This window comes from Liolophura sinensis, chromosome 6 (assembly GCF_032854445.1).
Source record: "Liolophura sinensis isolate JHLJ2023 chromosome 6, CUHK_Ljap_v2, whole genome shotgun sequence".
Taxonomy (NCBI): domain Eukaryota; kingdom Metazoa; phylum Mollusca; class Polyplacophora; order Chitonida; family Chitonidae; genus Liolophura; species Liolophura sinensis.
The window spans coordinates 67426752-67448378 of record NC_088300.1 but is presented as its reverse complement, the minus strand read 5'-3'; the positions used below and the strand labels follow the sequence as shown (position 1 = coordinate 67448378).

At 37.3% G+C, this 21627-nt stretch overlaps 2 protein-coding genes across 10 annotated transcripts in view; one reads left to right on the top strand and one right to left on the bottom strand.

Annotated features, from left to right (window-relative positions):
• LOC135467816 (uncharacterized) overlaps nt 1-8749 on the bottom strand; it is a 55124-nt gene extending 46375 nt beyond the window's left edge. For all 8 annotated transcript variants that reach the window (XR_010444192.1, XM_064745684.1, XM_064745686.1 and 5 more), the window contains exon 1: nt 8218-8749. Coding sequence is in view for 7 of the 8 variants with exons in the window: in XM_064745684.1 (XP_064601754.1) it covers nt 8218-8546 (329 nt within the window). In the remaining variant the exon portion in view is untranslated. The remainder of the gene's footprint in view (nt 1-8217) is intronic.
• Nucleotides 8750-10183: 1434 nt separating this feature from the next.
• Nucleotides 10184-19986, top strand: LOC135468430 (nucleolar and spindle-associated protein 1-like). Of its 2 annotated transcripts, none has more exons than XM_064746688.1 (10): nt 10184-10325; nt 12606-12722; nt 13223-13345; nt 14199-14279; nt 14771-14978; nt 15350-15457; nt 16307-16497; nt 16789-17125; nt 17645-17843; nt 18570-19986. In XM_064746688.1, the coding sequence occupies exons 1-10, from the start codon at nt 10239-10241 to the stop codon at nt 18655-18657; spliced, it is 1539 nt and encodes a 512-aa protein (XP_064602758.1). In that variant the 5' UTR covers nt 10184-10238; the 3' UTR covers nt 18658-19986. The 2 variants fall into 2 exon arrangements, with proteins under 2 accessions (XP_064602758.1, XP_064602757.1); XM_064746687.1 differs by having other exon boundaries at nt 13205-13345.
• The last annotated feature ends 1641 nt before the right edge of the window (nt 19987-21627 follow it).

Genomic DNA, 21627 nt, shown 5'->3' with positions numbered 1-21627 from the left:
AACTTTCTAACACACTCGATGCCATCTAAAATATGTATTACAAGGCTTGCCTATGTGTACATAAATGATTAGATTTGATTTTTTGGGTGTGAGTGGTGTTCATTGATTCCAACAGCCTAAATTTACACATGTACATGAGCAGAAAATACACTGGCCATATAGATGATCTGTTCGGAATTTTTGGTCTACAGGAGAACAGTACTTATTTTTTACCACTCAAAAGTCTTAGCGTTCCTGTTAATAAAGACATGCTTACTAACAAATGTCACTAGTCAGTCAGCTGCTTTAGCTGGCACGAAATCTTTCTCTTTCCTGACAGGTGACAATAAACTTGTGTAGGAAATAATATGTACCTGTGAAAGAGACAAATGACAGTCCTGCCTCTCTACCCCTGAGTTCTTACATTCCTCACACAGACATGTACACCAACTTCACTTTAAAGCACCTCCCATCAACTAGTGGAGTGTTTAGGTGCCAGGGAAAAATTACACATTTATGACATTTCCAGGCGTAAATCCTTAACGAGCACTTTATCTGTCAGTGAGAGAAAGGACTGCCCAGCTGAAGGACCTTTGTTTATGATCAGGAGTTAAGTACATGCAGTGACACATCATTCAACAATCTCAACAACTTCTTTGAAAATATAAAAGAATTCTCCTTCACTGTATTGAGGTACTGATAATTTAATGGGATTAAAATGGCTGTTATTGAACTTTTATTTGGCAACATTTTCTACTGACTGACTCATAAGAAATGTTTAATGGTATCAATGAAATTCATAAATACATGTACCCCATACAATGCTATCCTGTCATTGTATTAACAGATGATGAATAGAAATCCTATCTGGTGACTCATCCTGGAAGATGAACTTCAGCTTGTAATGAAATTAGAACATGCAATCTAATACTACTTTACAGAGCATGTATACAATGAGTGTTGAATCTTTAGCCCAAATTTTTATAATGATATTTCATACATCTACTTTATTCCATGGTTGACTTGTTAATTTAATGAGACATGCAGATGGTTTAAATATAAACGCAGGTACATGTATGTACCTGTAACTGAGGTTTTATTTAACACAAACAGATATAACTTCCTCAAAAACAAGCCAGTGCAAAAAATAACAAATAAATATTAGTAAAAAATAAAATAACATGAACTGTCACTAATCAAGTTAAATATAAATGTCTTAAGTGCTTTTTTTTTCTCGTTCAAGAATAAACAAACTGCGGACAAATACATAATAAATTACTATAGGCCGTAGAATATCAGTCTGCACAACTACATGTATACAGTTACGTGTCCCATCTCTTCCATCAACAAAACCAACCACTCTGAACTCGGCATGAATACACAATACTGAATTTGTGAATACAGCCACAATATGAAAAGTGATTGGCTGGCAACAGGTGTTGATTGGATGGGTTCACCTATCCCTAGATGTACACATGCATGGGGAAGATTATAATGCTGCTGTAGTAAAACCAGGGAATGTGTCAGTGTACTGCGTACACACATGTATCTTTGTCCATGGGTTGAATAAATACACTCTACATTGTAGTTTGAACACCCAACTGTTACTGGTTATGCATCATCTCCATACTGAATATATGTAAGCACACAACTTGCACAGAGTGTAAGTGTAATTTTGCAACATTAGGAGAAAACAACAAAAACAAGAAAGAGGAAAAAAAACGAAAGATTTGCCAGATGCTTCATCATTATAAACTGAAATGGTATATTCAAAACAATTAATGCGTTCTGGAAATTAACGTGCACATATAGTGTACATGCATGTAATATATACTGTTATATCATATGCTGCAAATGACACAGTTAATGCCCACCTATGTACACAAACTCCATAAGTAATTCTGGCCAGATATATACATGTACACAAGAGCTGCGGCATTAATGTTTTGCAAGTCTAACACATACAGGACACAGGGTTTTAAAAATCACCAGCAACAGGTTACAAAGATATATGAATGTCTCTGCAAGTAGGTCTGTGACTATCATCAACTGTCATTTAAGCAATTTTTGTTTGAATGTCATTACAATTCGATCAAAAAAGCTACCCACTATTCATTTTCTGCTTTCATATGTCCTGAACTGAAACCCTGCAGAAAAAACATCAGTGGCACACTCAATCATGCGGCCATTTTCGTACAACTTTGATTATTTTAATAACTTTTGTGGGGAGGAATGGCAGTTTTCTGGCGAGTCACACCATAAAGGTGTTGTGATATGTGAAGAATTCTGTTGTGAAAAACTGCTTTATGAGGTGTTGTGAAAGTGCCTGGATCCCAATTCTCAGCTAGGGTGTGCACAATCTCACTTTAATAGCTGTCAGGTATGTCTAGGTAAAGCAGCCCATGATAACCACATGCATGTTTTGATGATGACAGGAAGAGATTATGACAGCTTTTAATGACTTTAAAAAGAAAGTTAGACGAGCTCAGACAACTTTTATGAACCACATGCCTCAGCCTTTATGATGACCCATTAAAACTTTTTTTAACACTTTTGTTCTCATTCAATAATAAAATACCTGACTTACTTGTAGCAGTCTTTTAAAGCTATAAACCTGTGATTCAAGTTTTATTAATATGTATTAAAATGATTGTTTAATTATCCAAGTATTTTTAATTATTTGTGTTTGTTAGTTTGTTTATCTGGGGTTTAACGTCACTTACACATTATAATATTCTTTTAGAGATATGACTGTCTTCTTTTGGTAGGCTAGTCCAAACGCCATTTTTAAAGTGCTACCTCACTTAAACGCCATATGTCACAGAGTGAGTGAGTGATTGCTTGGGGTTTAACGTCGTACTTAACAATTTTTCAGTCATATGACGACGAAGGAATCCTTAGGGTGCATGTAATGTGCCTCCTTGTTGCAGGACGGATTTCCACCAATCTTATCAAGTGCTGCTTCACTGAGACGCCTCACCAAAGGCAAGTAAGCCGCCTTGCCCGAGAAATTATACTGATAAGGGTCAACCAGTTGCTGAACACCAAGCAAGGAAGTTACAACTTCCTCTTTTCAGGTCTTGGGTGTGACTCGACCCAGGATTGAGCCTGGAACTACCACTCCCGAAGCGAATGCTCTACCAACTGTGCTATCGGGGCCGATCAAAGACATCATACATGTACACTATACACTCACCAAGTCAATCCCTATTTGCCAGATCTACCTTAGGCCAAGAGCAAATTACCCTAAATGACCTAAAAATTTGTCTGTGAGTATAAGTCGCTCATTTTTCCAGATTCTGGGAGTTTTATTGATTTTAGAGAGGTCTTCTGAGAGTTGTTTGGAAGCTACACACTGTAGGACGAATTCCAACTGGGAAAATGTAAATTTCAGCAAAAGAACAAATTTACAGATAAATCTGATTTTGTTTTAAATTAAAAAGTCAAAAAAAAAAAAAAATTATTATATATCTCCATTCATGTATACATACATGTTTGTTTTGATCTCGTGTGACCAATGCTTTAATAATTGTCTCAAGACTGCCAAGGTCATTTAAACATTGCCCTTCCATCATTGTGGACATGTATTGACCTGTAATTGTTTTGTATTGATCTCTATTTGTCAGGAACTACATGTAGTTATACTTGGCAGCATGGCATCTCATTATCAGTGAATGACAAGCATGGATTGAATATGGTATCTATGCAGCCAACACAACCTGCGACAAGGTTATACTGTGTTCACTTTATTGCTACACCGCATGGAGTCCACTCCCCTTCACCTTTGTGGGACATGTAAATGTACTAATTTTCAATGACAAACATTTACCTTTCAAAGGGATTAGGCCCTCTCTATCCCAGCGGTGTTGACAGGTCCATTTGAGGTTGTTCTTAGGCATTACACCTGCAGAAGTCGCATGTTCAAATCTAGCCCAAAGCTAAGCTGGACGTTCGCCCAGCTTCGGTCAAATAAACTTCCACGCTGACAATTTCACCAAAAAAAACTGTATTTTTTCTACCACCCCCACCCCTCCCCCACAGATTCCTTCAGTCAAACAAACCATGTGAAACATGTCAAGGCCAGTATTGGTAAAACATATTTCAACAGTAATCCAGCTGTTTACACTTTTGAGTTGGGCCCATCAAACTAACGTCTGCTATGTTTGGATTTTTTTTTTGTTCAACATCGAGCAAGGCTGGGTTGCGAAAATTTTATCCCACCCAACATTCTGATAACAGGGCATGCTACTCTTAAAGGGAATGTTGGGTAGGATAAAATTTTCGCGGCCCATCACCATGCCTGAATTTGAAAAAAAATTCCAAACATGGCAGACAATTTGAGTTGTCGGATTCAAAAGTTTAAACGACTATATCACTGTTGAAAGATGGTATACCACTGCTGGCTTTGACATATTACATTTTGTGCGTTTTAGGGAATCGGTGGATAACAAAAATAAGGTGGGTTCAAGCCATTTTTTTTTAATGAAATTGTTCGCGTGGAAGTCAATATGACTGAATCTGGGCGTTACAGTAGTATGTACCTGTAAAGTCAGGTGTGGTACTCACCTAATGAATTAGACGCCGTATGCTAATTATACAACTTCTAACAGAGGTCCTGTCCCAAAACACTGGGTATTTTCCGATCTGCACAGCCTTTAATGTTAACTAACATTTTCTCAATCAGCAAACCTTGGCCGTGGGGATCACATTTTTACTGGATCACAATCGACTTTGGTTACAATCATATCGAGCATTTTCAGTCCACGATTAACAAGAACAACAGGCAGCGATGTTCACCATCTCTAAACCTCTTGTAAATGAACAATATTCTTGAGTACCATGTACATGTACATCTATAGCATCAAATGATCATTACAAATAAATCTGATTAAAAGCGATTACAGAGTGATCAAATGTATGTACGATCTGCATATAAAGAAAAGTCCATGGCAATTTCAAAATAAACTTCGGTCATATTATTCTGGCACAGGCTTATGATAAGTTTAATTCAAGACTTCAAGACTAATTCACACTAGTTCACTTTGTTATCTTTCCGTTGCAACAGTTACATAAAGATTTGGATGGATGCATACATTACACTTAGGTATTATTCTTAAATAACACTGACTATACAAGTAATCCACAAGTAAAATGTGCATGTAATCTATTACATGTGTAGATTAGAATAATAGTGCTTGTAAAAAGTCCTACAGCTATATGTCCATATAGCCATTTACATTTACAGTGTACATTTACACTTGTACATGTATATTCATGCAGGCATCTACTAAATATTTTACTTAATAGATGCCTGCATGAATTTACTTCAATACAAATGGTGGATTCTCTCTCTGTATTCTGTTTAAATGTACATAATGTGATCCATGGTAAATTATTTCCACTTGTATGTTCAAAGCAGTGTTGACTGACTTGTTGCGTGGGAGTAAGATTCCTTCTGAAGATAGGTCATGAACGACACTCTGAACTCCTGCATGTGGGTCAAGCTGCATCATCACCACCCAGGCCTGCATGAGAGTGATAAGTTACTGGATTTCACCTACAGTTTGATATGTAAAAATGCACTTTCAGAAGAAATTGAGGGCGTAAAAATGATACTTTTGATGATAATACATAACTCTTTCTGATAAAAAATTAATCAAACTTCAATACAAACTCTCATAATGTGGGTGAATCAATTAGAACAGGGATTAAGATAGATGGATTATCTTAATCCCACATCAGAATCAAGGAAAATGTGTCATTTGTAAAAGTATGGTGAAATATGGTACTGTAGAAGTTTGAATGGGGGAAGACAAAACAGAAATGTGATGAGTAAGAAGCTGGTACACCCACACGACCATCTACTGTTACACTGAATCACTGGTGTACATAAAGCATACATGTATGCTATGCATGTGTAAAAACAAAGCCATGACAAATCCACACAAATATCTGTATGAGTTACATGTAATACGAGCATACAAAATTAAGCTGTGAGACATGTCTTGTGGTATATGCATATGAATCTATGTGCCCTACTGCGCTTCTACACTGATTTCTCCATGTACATTATAAGGGTTTAAGACCCTGGAATTCTTGGTTGTTTCTTCGTTTGAAAAATAACTGTAAGGAATGACATAAAACACAGCATTATGTAAATGTGTAGTACATTTAAAAATAAATAAATAAATAAATAAATAAATCCAGGTAATCTTTGTAGTTTATCACACTTTTCATTTTCTTTTTGAGAAAAAAAAGACTAGAAATTTTCGGAAAAGACATTCATTTGATTTTATTTCTAATCTGTTCCCACATGATGTCGAGTCCAAGATGCAAAGCTGATTATACACCTGTGTTTTAATTAGGTACGGTAGCAGAAAGAGTAGACTCCACTACCAATACATGTATGTAGTATAAATGTATATAAATAAATCTGTAATGACCTCTTTGAAAAAAAATGCACTTAAAAAAAAGGAAATCTAGTCAAAGCTATTCTTGTTATCAGAAATCAACTCTCTGACTTCAATTATTATACTTAGTAATTAACAGTAATCAGTACTGGTTGTAGCTAAAAATAGAGCCGAGCCTCCATGTTCATACAAAACCAGAATACAAGGACTGACTGGAAACACATGTGGTTATGTACACTGGAGGTGGGTGGGTGTGGGGCGCGGGGATACTCAACTACACGTACACGAAGGCCGACATGTATTTGAAGGAAAATATGTTTAAAAGCCCTAGTGCACCATCAAAACATTATGAACTGCTCCCAGACCCTACCTTGCCAACCCTCCCCAAATAGACACTTGGCCTACATAGCATACACACACAGTCCAGTACCTGTTCTGGACAAAGGTATTCATACACACAAACATGTGTGTTGTATGTCTATTAAAGCCTTGTAAGCATTGTTTTATTGGTAATAACTTGATTCCATGTATATGTACCTTACTCATACTTAAACAAGTTTCAACGCATCTGAATATTATGGCATACTTAAGTCCAACAGATATACAATAATGCTGATCCATTTTATTATGCCTTTGAACATAACTCTTACTGAATGACCGATATTATCAATTGGGAGTCATCAAGGTACAAAATTATCCAAATGTTAGGCTTACTAAACTCAACATTGATCAACACACAATCATATATAAACTAATTAATTATTTTCTTATTCAGTCTATAGGTTGGGGAAACTGGAGTACAGAGAGAAGACCAATGAGCTTTGGCAAGTTAGTGGAAAACATACATCAGACAAGTATGCCTTATTCCATATTGTAAAAGACAAGTGGTCTTCATTAAATATAAGACAGCACACACACGCCCATGGGTGATGTTGATTGTCACCATGGTCCACAAACAATGAAATGGAGGGACTATTCAAATTCACTGCCTAAGCTGGGTTTGAACTCACACCTTGTGTGGCAGCAGTTGGGAGGTGTAAATAAGTACCACTGAGACAAGTCCAGCTTCATACACACAATATCAGTGTATATATCTGTACCAAATCATACACAATCAATGCGCAAGACTCTAGTCAACCATGTGGAGGGAACATGTCTGCCATTCTTGTTCCTTACATATGCACATTTCCATCAATCCCACAAAAACATATGACTGCAAACACCCGTTACAGAGCCAATGTTCCTGTGTATATTTGCATCCAATAACAACACATTACAAATATCCATATCCATAAGTCAACGGCACATACACATGTCAAAATCTACATTCTGAAACCAGAAACCAGCTTATGAATGTCTGTGTGGTTTCTCTGCTTAATTTGACCATGCATATAGTGAAAAACTTTGTTTATTTGAGTCCTTCACTTCTATTACTGGTATATATAATGTCATAATAACAATGGGAAAACTCAAAGCTGCATCACTGCACTGCAATGAAAAACTTAATTAAAATTTTTACTAATGTAACCAATCACACTAAATGCAAGATTAAGTTAATTTTCAAAACACAATAACTTCCAAAATAAAAATCTCGGTAACCAAATCAAATGTGCAAAAGTTTAAAAATTATAGCGAAAATTGAAAGTCAATTCTTAAAATGGGTGTGTCTATTTTAATTTCCACAATACATTCAATGATACATGCACTATACTGTGCCTCTAAAGTTCCAAAAATGGGTGTGTCCTTCAGGTATACGGGGGGGGGGGGGGGGGGTATGGTATTTTTATTTTGCTCTAACTGTAACGCTAACTAGATGTAATCTACTCACCACCTGTTGATGATAAAGTTAAGCCACTCTGTTGTCTCACTATTCCTTAGTGCTCTTTTCCTATGCACCATTACTTCTTCCAGTTGCAGATGTCGTCTGACAAGTTGTGTGACCTGCGTTTTCCATACCGTAAACAAAATTGCCGACAGTAAGAACACCCAAAGGAAAGAGAATTCAAAAGTCCCGAGCAGCCATGAACTGGACACGATGAAAGCTACGAATATGTACAAATAATACATCTGATTTTCCGTAGACTGTCGTCTTCGTTTGTATTCGTCTGAACCGACCGACTTCGGGTCAACTACAGTTACGGACTTCCCTCCTGCCATTGCGAACTTCTTCTTGTGATACGCTTTACAAGTTGTAGTGTTTTCCAAGTCACCGTGAACTGTTACTGATTCTGCTCTTTTGCAGTGTCCTAGAAGTGCTCATGCCTCTCTCTTTCACTCAAATATGGCTAATTTACCTATTGAAATCCCTCATTACCGGTACGACTGCCTACCCCCACCTGCTAACACCGCCAGTCTTTCCCACCTAACGCTCCGGAATGACGCTCTCCTTGACGTGACTGTGTCCAAGTGTGGAGAATTGCAGATGTAACCCCCTATATTTCTCGACGGATGGAATCATCCATAGATTGACATTACTCCTGCAGTTCCCTTCATGTTCTATACTCAATGCTTTGTTTTACACCCAAATTTGTAATATTTTGTATCATTAAAGGCTTGGGAAATGCATTTTTTTTATTGAAAAGTGTATTGAAATAGATAGATTCTTTAGTGACACAGTGACAGATGTAGACTTTAACTTAACTCTTTTTATACAGGAGAATATTTGAATTTCATTGCATAAACTTATGTTACCCAACAAGTACGATTTTAGTGTGTGGACAAAAATACATATGCTTTATTTACAAGACAGTCTCTTTATATATGCAATATATAACAATTTGAATGAGATTTCTTTGACTGATATTCCATTTAATTATAACTGCTTTGGTGGCCTAATGGTTAGAGCGTCTGCATCAAAGTCGGGAGACCCTGGATCAAAACTGGGTCGGTTCATGCCAAAGACTTTAAAAATGGTACTTGTTGCTGCCTCGCTTGGCGCTCAGGACTGAGAGTTTAGAACAAGGAAACAGGACTGGTTGGCCTGGTGTCAGTATGATATGACTGGTTGAGGTGTCATGTCTGGTGTACTCATCATGATACTTCAGTGACTGCAGCACTTTGGTGGCATGGACTCACCCTGCCACAGTATATAGGCTACATACACACATCTAATGACTCCTCATTGTCATATGAGTGAAAAATTGTTAAGCACGACATTAAACCCCAAGCTTTCATTCATTCATTTTAATTGTCATTTTATTTAATTATACATGATGCCATTATATATGTACATCACTCATAAAACATACATTCCTGTATAAAAGCCTATACTCTTCAGAAAATTGTACATTTGAGATGTACATTTACAGTAACATATCCTGTCTCTAAGTCTTGATTTCCTGTAGCTTATTTCAGATGTTACACTTTTTTATGGTTTACAAGCATTCCCATAAGTAGAGCAATATATTAATGTAATGCACATATTGTAAATGATTTATATATAATACCAAAATATTGGTGCTCAGCTCTTAATTCTGTACCTATCACAGACCTATCTTTGTGTACCGCACGCAAGATACTGCAACATGAAACAGCATCTTAATTTGCACCATCCAGGGCAAATTGTGTTGTATGATCTTACGCACCAATATTTGGAGTTGTTACCAGAATTTTTATTTCAAATGGTGGGTGTTAGAAAGTTTCTCAATTATAAACACTCGTTCTGCTAAAAAAATCAGTCAAATCACTTGATATGGTGACCTTAATGGTTCACCCCTAATTTGAATGAACTCGTCTGTTGAGTTCAGCCAATGAGATGACAGGGCACAAACTTCAAATACGCAGGCGTAGGAACGGACGAAAGCAGCACTGTTTGTGTTTACGTTAGGTTTGGCGAAAAATACCTTCAAAATGTCAGAAATACCAAATTTTAGTAATCTTAAATACGCAGAGCTTCAAAAGTTAGCGAAGGATGTTGGAATCAAAGCTAACATGAAGGTAAGATGAGGTTGTTTTTAGTATTTAATCAACCCACCGACTCCAGAGACTGATTTGATAACAACAACAACGAGAGGTTAAATGAAATTCGGTTAAAATTTTGATAAATGTACTGGTATAATCATGTCGTATCAAAAATATAATACTTGGCTCAGTGCTGCAGTTTTGGTCGTGTGTCGTTGTAGAGGATTAGTATTTCAGTCGGATTAGTCGGTTTCATGGAAAAACTGCTGTTCAAAATCACTAACACGCTGTAACAGTAACTCTACCAAGTTGCCAACAGAAGTCATTGGGGACAAACAAAGCCTCAGTATACGACGCCCGCTTTCTCAATTTCGTCATGACGGCCTAATCATCATGATGTCACATGCTGATGGCATACGCTGCCTTGATATTTGTGTCCTGCATAAGGTAACGTTACTACTGCTCTGCGAAACAGCCCCCCGAATTTTAGACAAACACAGTGAATCATTTAGACTATGTACACCGTAATAGCCACACTGCTTTAATGAACAGTGAACTACCCATTCCAGAGCTGGAAGTTGACGTAGGCACCTTTCGCTTTAGCCCAGCATTGCCACTCCTAACTGCGCTCTACCTCAAGCAGAAATGCTGAGGAAGTCCTCTAAAAATCTTGTTCTCCCCTAGTCCATCCAGATGGACTCTATGTGGTATTTTAATATTCATCATAACACTGAGTCCATCACCGACTCAAACAAATGGCCGCACATCTGTGCACTTCAAATCGATCTCAATGAGGTCTGCACACACGGCACCCAAACTTACCTGCACTAAACATACAAGTTCTTTTCTATGCTTTTTTTGACTTTTGACTTTTTGGATTGAATTAAGAAGGTTGAAGTTGTTCTTGCATACAGCAATTGAAATATAATAGTTTTCTTGAGGATTTCAATACCAAAACTCAGTTGCATTGCAAACCCAGAAGTAGGTCATGTGACACTTCAAAGTGGCTGTCGAAGGCGAGGCACTTAGTACTGCCGTAGTTATAGCAGTCAATGTGACCACCACGCAGAGAGATAATTAGTTTCATAGGTGAGGATAGTAAATTAACAGGACAGTATTAGAGATATTCCACCATAAATTACATGTAAATGAGCAGAGGAGGTGAGTTAGATTGCCATAAGTGGAAAAGAGATGGGAGTCTGAAATCATCACCATGTTTTTTTGGGAGTCAGTGATGGACTCACTGTATGATGAATGTCAGAATTTAAAAATAGCACACTGAGTCAATCTAAATGGATTAATTCTCCCCACATTGCTGTGATGGCTTTCTAGGAACAATATATCCCTCCACTGAGCTGATCTAAATAGGTTACTACTGAAATTCTGTTAATTTGCTGTTAGAGCATACTGTATGAGCTTAAGTTTACACAATAACATACATTATATTTGGAAGGACTTTGACTTTTCTTGACGGATTCAAAATTAAAACGTTCTCTCTGGCCGTAGGTGGGACAAGCTTCCAGCAACCTGCAGATGGTTGTGGGTTTCCTCTGGGCTCTGCCCGATTCCTCCCACCATAATGCTGGCCGCCGTTGTATAAGTGAAATATTTTTGGGTATGGCATAAACCACAAATCAAATAAATAAATAAATAAAAATTAAAACTGGTCCTCTGTCCCACTATCAGTGTAACTTTGTTGTGGCCTGTCGAGTTTAACAGGCACTGTTACGACTGGCCTCCCTGTGATTTATCAGCATATTGTTGAAGCAACCAGTGACCATACTTACATTTATAAAAAGCATCTAAAAACATGGCTTGTACTGTAACATTTACGTTTAGTCGCACCTGCCTCCTTGTAAGAGGAAAATTCTTCATTAAGGCAATCACTAATATCAAACAAATCGATAAATAAATCAGATTTATTTATTTATTTGATTGGTGTTTCAGGCGATACTCAAGAATATTTCACTTATATGACACCAGCCAACATTGTGGTGGGAGGAAACTGGGCAGAACCCAGGGGTAACCCACGGCCATCCGCAGGTTACTAACAGAAAATAAGTAAGAAGCTCAGCAGGAATGAATTGGTTTATGTCTAATATGCACTCATAACTTTACTTCTGACCCTTTTATACACATGTGATGTAGTGAATGTATGATTTTAAGAGTACTATATATATCTAACATAACAAGTAGGGTAACAAATTAATAACTAGTCCAGAGGGCCAGTCATTATTTGCGAACAATATTTCTGTCTTTATAAATTTGAAATATTTCTGATTTTTCTTGTTTTGTGTTCTTTGTTATTAATTGCAGAGTGAAAAACTTATAAAGGCCTTGGAGGAATACTTCCAAAAGGATGGATCTAATCTGAAAGACACAGATGTATTGGGCAAACCTGATGAAACTGGTGTGGACTCATGTGAGGATAATGTAAGAGACATCTTGTTAAAGTCAATGTTATAGTAGATTAAGTATTGCACACAATAAGTGTTTTTTAATCAGTTTATAAGACCATTGGTGTTACTAGGGTGTTATTTTTGTGTGCAAAAAAGTAATAAGTGGAGTGGATTATTGAACAGGGATCGATCATAAAGTCATAAATTAAAGTACATGTATTTTAATTTGACCTACCCACAAAATGTCTCACTGTGTTGGCAAAATCAAATTGGTCAGCCGGCAATATGTCTCACTGTTCAAAGTAAACTAGTGAACACTTTACAGAAAAGCTCCACAGGTAAACTTTAAACTCAGAGGTGGAAAGGTGCATGGGTGCACATACATGGATGTTGTGTTCATGAGAAAAAGGGATGCTCTGTCCTATTTTGGTTTGCATGTACATGTTTTGCATTGATGGTATTGCATGTCATAGGTAGATTGTGCAGTTTAATAGCCAACTGATATTTTTACTCCAGTGCTTTATTCTCAAACAGTTAGAGACCAGTAATGATGAAAATGACCCTGTTGAATGTGAACCAGAACCTGAAACTAAGCCTGCTAAACAAAAGGCTGTCAAACAGCCTAAAAGACGAGGAAAGAAAGGAGGTAAAGCTCAGGTGGGTAGCCAGGTAGTAATGGAAAGTTATAACTTACGAACAACAGGAGCAAACAAGGTCGTCATTCAGATACAGCGTTGTTCTGAAGAGTTTGTCCTATAGATTGAGTAATCCTGAGGATGTTGCCGTTTTTGATTCCATGTCTTGTGGAATACATGTATGGTTTAAAACTCTAGTCATGGATGCTAAGTCTAGGCAGTATAGTTTTAAAGACAATATATTGATTGGGTAATCATTTGTTCTATCATCTTGTCAATATTAGATTCATCAGTTTTATTTCATGTAACATAACAGGATGTAATAGTTGTATTACTCAATACATAACCATCAAAGTTAATTATCAGCCCAGATAGCACAGTTGGTAGAGCGTCATCTTCGGGACCGGTAGATCCAGGAACAGTCCTGGATTGAGTCACACCTAAGACCTTAAAAGAGAAAGTTGTAACTTGCTCGCTTGGCGTTCAGCATGAAGGGGATAGTGCAACGACTCTTTGACCCATATCGGTATAATGGCTCGTGCGGGGCGGCTTCCTTGCCTTCAGTAAGTCGTCTCAATGAAGAAGCGGTAGATAAAAGAGCGGTGGAAATCCGTCCTGCAACAAGGAGGCGCATTACACATACATGCACTCTACGGATTCCTTTATCGTCATATGACTGAAAAATTGTTGAGTACGACGTTAAACCCCAAGCTTTCACTCAAAGTTAATTAAATGTAGATAAATGTTTTGGGAATATTTCTGAGGTTGGAGGATTCCATGTAACTAAGTTTTAACACTACAGTTAGCTCCATGTATTTTGTTTAGGTGATAGTTTCAGTGTTATGTAAGCAGTAAAAATGAATCTGCTCTTTCAGAAATCTGACTTACCTGAAAACAAGAGTGTCCATGTAGAGAGAGGCAAAAGGAAATTGTCAGAAAGTGAACTGGAAGATAAGGTTTGTAATTTTTTATATTTATGGTATTTGTGTTATTTTTGTTATTTTCGTGTTTTTATGTCATTCAAAAGCTGACTCTTTTTTTTTTTTTTTGGTTCTTGGTGTTTTTGGCTCTTTGTGTTTGATGTCTTTACTTTGTACAACTTAGGCAAGGCTTTTTACTGGTTCATTTGCATGAAACGTTAAAGCAGAGACTTCCCTGATCCATTTTCTGTAGCGGGTTACTGAATGTGCATAATGTCCCGTCCTATGTCCCTTTTGAGAAACAGCCCCCAGGCTCTCATGTAGGCAGTTTCCTCCAGTCATATACATTTACATACCTGACTGGGGTTGTATAAGCAAGAAATCTTTTTGTATAGAATTATGTACCAGTCAAATTAATTTATAAATTTTTTGACTTAGATGCCGTCTTGATGTCTCTGTCCATGTCCAATTGTTAAAAAAACTTGTCAGTGTTTGTACTGATTCCTAAAGCTTTGTGAATGTTGTAGCCTGATGAAGGTGACAAATCCAGCGGTAATGTTCAACCAAGCAAGAAGAGGAGAGGTACATTTGAAGTTGTGCCTTCTCCCATGACAAATGCAGACGTGAAGAAGAGGGATAGTGTGGAGGACGTTATGCAGGCCATGAAACCAGAGATGAACAGCTTGGACATGAAGGAATCTCTCTTGGCAGCCATTGAGAAGAAAGTGGAGAAAAGTAAGATAATCAAAATAGAAATCATAACCTGATGTTTAAAGAACAGTAAAGCACATGTAGAATTATCATTGCCTGCATTTCTTGTTCTCAGGAGCAATTGGCGATTGGCTGAAACTCACTTACCTTTCAACCATATGACATGTGTCACACATGGAATAATTCGCCAGTAGCTCCCAAAAGGCACTCTTGTTTTTCTCCATCCATGTAGTTGACCGCTGTTGAAAAATTTTTGAATATTGTTTTAAAGAGCAATTAAATAAACATAAGAACCGTCATCGTTTCCCTCTTTTTGGTTAACATGTGTATCAAGCAATGTGTGTTTTTATTTATCTGACAGAAATGTAAGTCTTTTTCTGATCATTCCTCCACAGAAATGATAGAAGAGGGTCAAGATGAACCCACATCAACAACCTCACAGATCCCGCGGTTTGCTGCGTTCTTGGCAAAGAAGAAAGCGGAGAAAACTGCAGTTACTCCTGGTTAGTATGATTGTATATGTAGATATGTCTGGATCCAAGGAGAGACATTGTAGTGAAACAAATTACACAATATGCAGAAAACAAAATATGCACATACATACATAATAACTGAAAATAACAGTCACTTCTTGGTTTAATGGTTACTTTAATACTTTCAACACAGAAGAGTTATGAGACCAATGTAAAATCAGTCATGGGAAGTTGGCTGGAAGTGAGCAGTTGTATTTTGCTGTGGCAAATTGAGCATTAAAACAGAGAAAGTGATCTTGTGTCGTGAACTCAGTGATAAGTTATATACAGTGACAATAACAAATGTATAACCAACAAATCAACATTAATTTAACAGGTTAATTTTATATAATATGTTATGTTGTTTTTTTTTTTACTGCAGCTATGCAAATAAGCATATATCTTGCATGCATGATGTTTGAATCTTTGAACTTAAAAATGTTTGTTCATCCATGCATCGGACCGGAATTTTCTAGATTTCCTTGTTCTAGTATTAAGTTTACAGGAGATCATTTTAATATAGCTTGTCTTCCATCAGTGTGGCAAGACACATTGAGCTTGCTGTGCCGGTGTGAATCTGTGCATGACTTGGGAAAGTTTGTGAGTTACTTGCCAATGGATTGCACTTCCCCCACACATAAAACTGACTTGTCATACATTCAGTACTGCTTCAATCAGTCCACAAAAGCACTTGCTTTAAGAAACTTATGACTTTCAGATTTTAGTTAAAGCTGAGATGACCTTAATTATTGAAGTATCGATGAAGGAATACATACAGGTATGAAGGTGTGTAAATTAAATCTTTATGATATTTAAACTGCTTTTCTCAATTCTGTGCAGGAAACAAAAACTGGACTAAAATTCACGAGAAGAATTTTTCTAAGATGGATTCCATCGATGTCTACCTAGCCAAGAAAAGGAAGAGAACCCAGTCCATTACAAACTCCATCAAACAGGCCAAGGAAGCAGCGAGCCGGGCGAGGGAAGCTATGGCCAAACTGAGCAATCACAAGACACCTGATGTTTTCAAGGTATGAACGTTGAATCTGGTTTCATGCCCTACCACATAGTTGACAGGTTCGACCTTTTGTTAACTTTGAAACAAAGCCTATCTATTGTACTTCCCTGGGCTTAGTGGATTGGTCCTGCTGTATCTAGCCTACACAAATGAACCAACAATGTTGGAAATATCAATACAAATGTAAATATTTCCAGTAGTTGTACACACCTTCCATTTACAGGAACATGAGAAGCTTGCCAAGAAGTATGATCAAGTTGTGATGCTTGTTTTAATTCTAAATCATGCTTTAATACATTAACAGGGAAAGAAAACTGCTATCGCCATGCGCTTTAAGTCTCCTGTTGGGAAGAAAGTGACGCCCTTCAAACCCTCAATCATGTCAACCAAGTCTCTCAGTTTCAACTTTGGTGGCTCAGCTAAAACACCTGTGTTCGGAAACACTGCCAAACGTGTCAGTCAAGTGGACAATCAAAAACCGAGAGTAGTTCGTCGCTCCCCAAGGAATACTGAAAACAATGTTATGTCAACCAAGAAAGTGGGTGATGTGTCAGCATTAGAGAAGACCAACACACTCTGCAGCCGAAAGTCACTGGGGGAACTCAATAACACATTTCAGCCGCAGAGGAGAAAGTCATGCGGTAGGTGTTCATAATGCAGAATAAGTTTTTCCTTGAGTTGCATCAAATTTCTTATTCCACTAGTTTTCTCATGATGATCATTGGATTTCCCAAGCATGGATAATGTTTGGGAAGGCCTTTCACTTTGCTGTAGGTTTCTTAGTTTGACCCATTGTTAATGACTGTACAAACCAGGTTATTTAAACTGATATTGGACAGTAAATCATTTGTCTACCTTCCATATGTGTCTGCAAAATATAGTCATTGTATCAAAAACAGAAAGTACAGCTGTCTTCCATACAAATCAAGTGTAAAGCGACATGCCTTCCTGTAGTCCTTTACCCCTGTGGCTCTTGCAAAGATTTTCACAGAAGCTGAATACAGCTTCCTGTCAAGCCACCATTACGGTTAATTGTCCTCATATCAAGACAATTCCACAACAACTGATTTGATCTGTGGCAGTAAAACTAAAACATGTATCAGATATTGTGAAAATGAATATTGAGGTTATTGGTATTCTTGTTTCTTTCTCCATCCAAGTGACACCTTACAGGCCCCTGAACAGTACCTTGGAGTCTCAGTCCACCAAGAAAGTGTTTGACCTTCAGGCCAGTCTGTCTAAGCCTCTATCATGGAAACCTTACACAGGGAAGCTGAAGCCATTGGAACCCAAGACCTCCAGCCATGTCCATGCTAGCCTGAAGAATAGCAGCATCAAGGTGGCTCCTCAGAAAGACAGGTAAGTACATGTAGTACTGAAACACCTCTGGACTTTCCTACTTTGTATGCGGTCGCTGTGAGTTCAAGTCCAGCTCATGCTGGCTTCCTCTCTGGCCGTAAGTGGGAAGGTCTTCCAGCAACCTACGGATGGTCGTGGGTTTCCACCGGGCTGTGCCCGGTTTCCACCCACCATAATGCTGGCCGCCGTCGTATAAGTGAAATATTCTTGAGTACGGCGTAAAACACCAATCAAAAAAAAAAAAAAAAATCCTACTTTGTATATGTATTTTCAAGTAAAGGTATTTGAAGTACGTGTATTACTTATACATTTTGCCAGTAGAATATCATCCTGACTTCCTAAAAAACCTCAAAAGACCTTTGTAAGATTTGTTAGAATGGTCAGAATCAGGCAAAATGAGACACTTTGTCGTGGTCAGAATTTTGTGCAAATATGACATGAAAGTGGAATAAATAAAATAATGGATAACATTTTGAAAAGTGTCCCACAGCAGCAGCAGGACTCTCGACATCTTATTGATGGGATTTGTTCTTTTTCCAGCTCATTGTAATGTTTTCATATTAAAGATAGTATAACGTTACAGTATAAACCCATGCATTGTAGTGTTATAGACATCTGATCACAGAAGCCGTACCTCGCTAACGCCACTTCATTAAAAGATGTGCCATCTCCCCTTTATCTTGCAAGACTTACTCTTATTTTCTCTGTTTTGTTTTGCTGTTTCAGCCGTGCAAAAAGATTGGCAGAGGTCAAGGGAAGACAAGCTGACAAAAAGTTTAATGCACAAATGAAACGACGTGGAATTGTTAACTGAACTGAAGTCATTTTTCACCAACTGAGTCATGGGCAGTCAAACATGGAGAAAACAGTGTGATGTGATTTATCTGCCTCACATGTTTACAAGACATTACCCTGTTTGATGAAAACAGTGTCATTTTGAAACTCACAATCACTTCTCTGAATGGGAACCAGAACTCTTCCACAAAGCTTCCTAAGTTGACTGTAACTACCATGGCAACATGTGTCACTGTAGTAGTTACAATCAATTTTTCCCTATTATTTCTTTTGTGGAAGAAGACCAAGCTTTTAAGTTAATTTTGTCTTCCATCAGCCTTTTTCACGTATTCAGTGTATCTATAGTTACTGAGATGTTCAGAAACTAAACATTACATTTTCCATGCCCAGCTCAAGCTCTCTGTAAGAGATACAGGTTTACAATCTTTTGAAGGATTGCTCATACCGGAGTTTCTGTACTTGTTTGTTATGAATATGTTTTATACTTATTATTTCACACTCAGTGTGTTGATTTTATTATTTTGTGTCCATGTTTTATCCTGTTTTAAATAGTTTTAGTCATTAGGTACAGTGAATTTTTAAACAAAGTTTGAGAAATGAATACACTGTAGTGTATGTAAAAAGTTTGTCATAATTATAGATTTTAATATTTTAAATGTTTTATCATTTCAAGCATGACCAAAAGTCACAAGACATCATCGTTTATCCGTTAAAGTCTTGTATAAAAAATATTCGTACACAGCATGTGGTGACATCCAAGAACTGATAGAGAGGAAATTTACCAAACAAGTAGTATGCAGTGAAACTGGTTTAGAAATTGAAAAGTAAATTGGGAAGCACAAGTACAGATTCAAATATTGTTGGTAGTACATGTGTTGAGATCTACATGTATTTAGATCTACATGTGTTTAGATCTACATGTATTTAAGTTTGCCTGTCTGAATTTGTTGCTGTTCTGTACATATGTCACTCAGTGTACATTTATGTTCTGCTATGACTAAACCTTATGATGGATGACTGACAATGCTGGAGAGGGTGATCTGGGTGAAAGAGTGTGTGATTGTGATCATGATCCTTGTACAGTGCTATCTCCTGGGACTTAAAATACATTTTTGTCATTTTTGGTGCTGCTGATTCATCCACTCATTATTCACAGAACATTTTCCTGAATAGTTTTGAATTCTGTAACTGTTGAATATTCATTAGGTCCATATAAAGTGTCCTGTCTTTGCCACACATTCTTCTGAGGAAAACATTTATGTGACTTAAAGAACGATAACAGTTTCTTTCCTCTACCACATGTACAAAAACAGAATTTCTTCACTATTAAAATATCATCCTATGATCCAACTACATTTTGGGTTTCATGTCTTTTCTTGATTTAGGGCCAAATCCATCCATAAAGCGATTTTTGGCTCATGTCAATTTTTATCTTCTTAAATAATGCACAGTTTGTGACTCATAAGGTTCTAATTGTGATTGTGTTGCCTTAATGTAATCCAGGTTTTGTTCTCAGGTAGCAAAGATAAGTTTTAAAGCCAATGTTCAGATTTAGTCCGGGAGCGGTAGATCCAGGGTCAATCCTGGGTCGAGTCACACCTAACACCTTAAAAACAGGAAGTTGTAACTTTCTCGCTTGGTGTTCAGCTTGAAGTGAATAGTGCAATGACTCATTGACCCATATGAGTAGAATCTCTCGGGTGGGGCGCCTTACATGCCTTCAGTAAGGCATCTCAGTGAAGCAGCACTAAATAAAAGCTGACTGTGGTATTGGTTCCTGTTTATTTTAGCATTTTCAGCATTGCAATGTGATCACAGCATTCTATGCAAGGCCTTACTCAAACAACTTTTCAAAAGAAATTAAATGAGCAAAAATCGTATGGAATCCTATTTTATCTTTGGCATTGAGTTTTGTTAGTTTTACACCATGAAATTTGTCTTTATCAACTCACTCATTTATAATATTAATATTTTTACTGTTTGAAATATATTTATTCGATTAGAGTTTCTCATGGTTGCCATGGTAGTTACAACCAACTTTGTGGAACACTGCCCGGCTGCTTCATGAGAATATACATGTAACTATCATAAGTATGCATATGTTGCCATGGTAGTTACAACCAACTTTGTGGAACAATGCCCGGCTGCTTCATGAGAATATACATGTAACTATCATAAATATGCATATGTTGCCATGGTAGTTACAACCAACTTTGTGGAACAATGCCTGGCTGCTTCATGAGAATATACATGTAACTATCATAAATATGCATCTGTTGCCATGATAGTTATGACCAACTTTGTGGAGCAATGCCCGGCTGCTTCATGAGAATATACATGTAACTGTCATAAGTATGTATATGTTGCCATGATAGTTATGACCAACTTTGTGGAACAATGCCCGGCTGCTTCATGAGAATATACATGTAACTATCATAAGTATGCATATGTTGCCATGGTAGTTATGATCAACTTTGTGGAACAATGCCTGGCTGATTTATGAGGATATACATGTAACTATCATAAGCATGCATATGTTGCCATAGTAGTTACAACCAACTTTGTTCAACAAGGCCTGGCTGATTTATGAGGATATGCATGTAACTATCATAAGTATGCATATGTTGCCATGGTAGTTACAATCAACTTTGTTCAACAAGGCCCGGCTGATTTATGAGAATATACATGTACTAACATGTAGCTCATCTATTCCATGTACTTGCTGGACATCTGTCAATTGTTAAGGATTCAGGATCGCTTCCACAAAGCCATTTCTAACTTCAGTCAAAATCTGAAGTAAAGTTTTGGGGCTTATTTTTTGGTCCCAGACAATGAAGTCTTGACCACCTCATCGATGTTCTCTTAAGACATGCGTGTGAAAACAATGTTATGAGGCATTTAAATTTTGAGTTTAGTCAGACATGGCTTCCCAGAATCAACCCAGTAGACTAATGCATTTTCCGATGACTGGCTGAGCGTACACAGGTTC

Bases quoted from the DNA above. Each gene is read 5' to 3' on its own strand.
- LOC135468430 (XM_064746687.1), top strand. From the start codon at position 10,239: ATGTCAGAAATACCAAATTTTAGTAATCTTAAATACGCAGAGCTTCAA. The intron at 16,498-16,788 runs GTATGAACGTTG...ATACATTAACAG, and splicing joins AGACACCTGATGTTTTCAAG to GGAAAGAAAACTGCTATCGC. The intron at 17,844-18,569 runs GTAAGTACATGT...TTGCTGTTTCAG, and splicing joins GTGGCTCCTCAGAAAGACAG to CCGTGCAAAAAGATTGGCAG.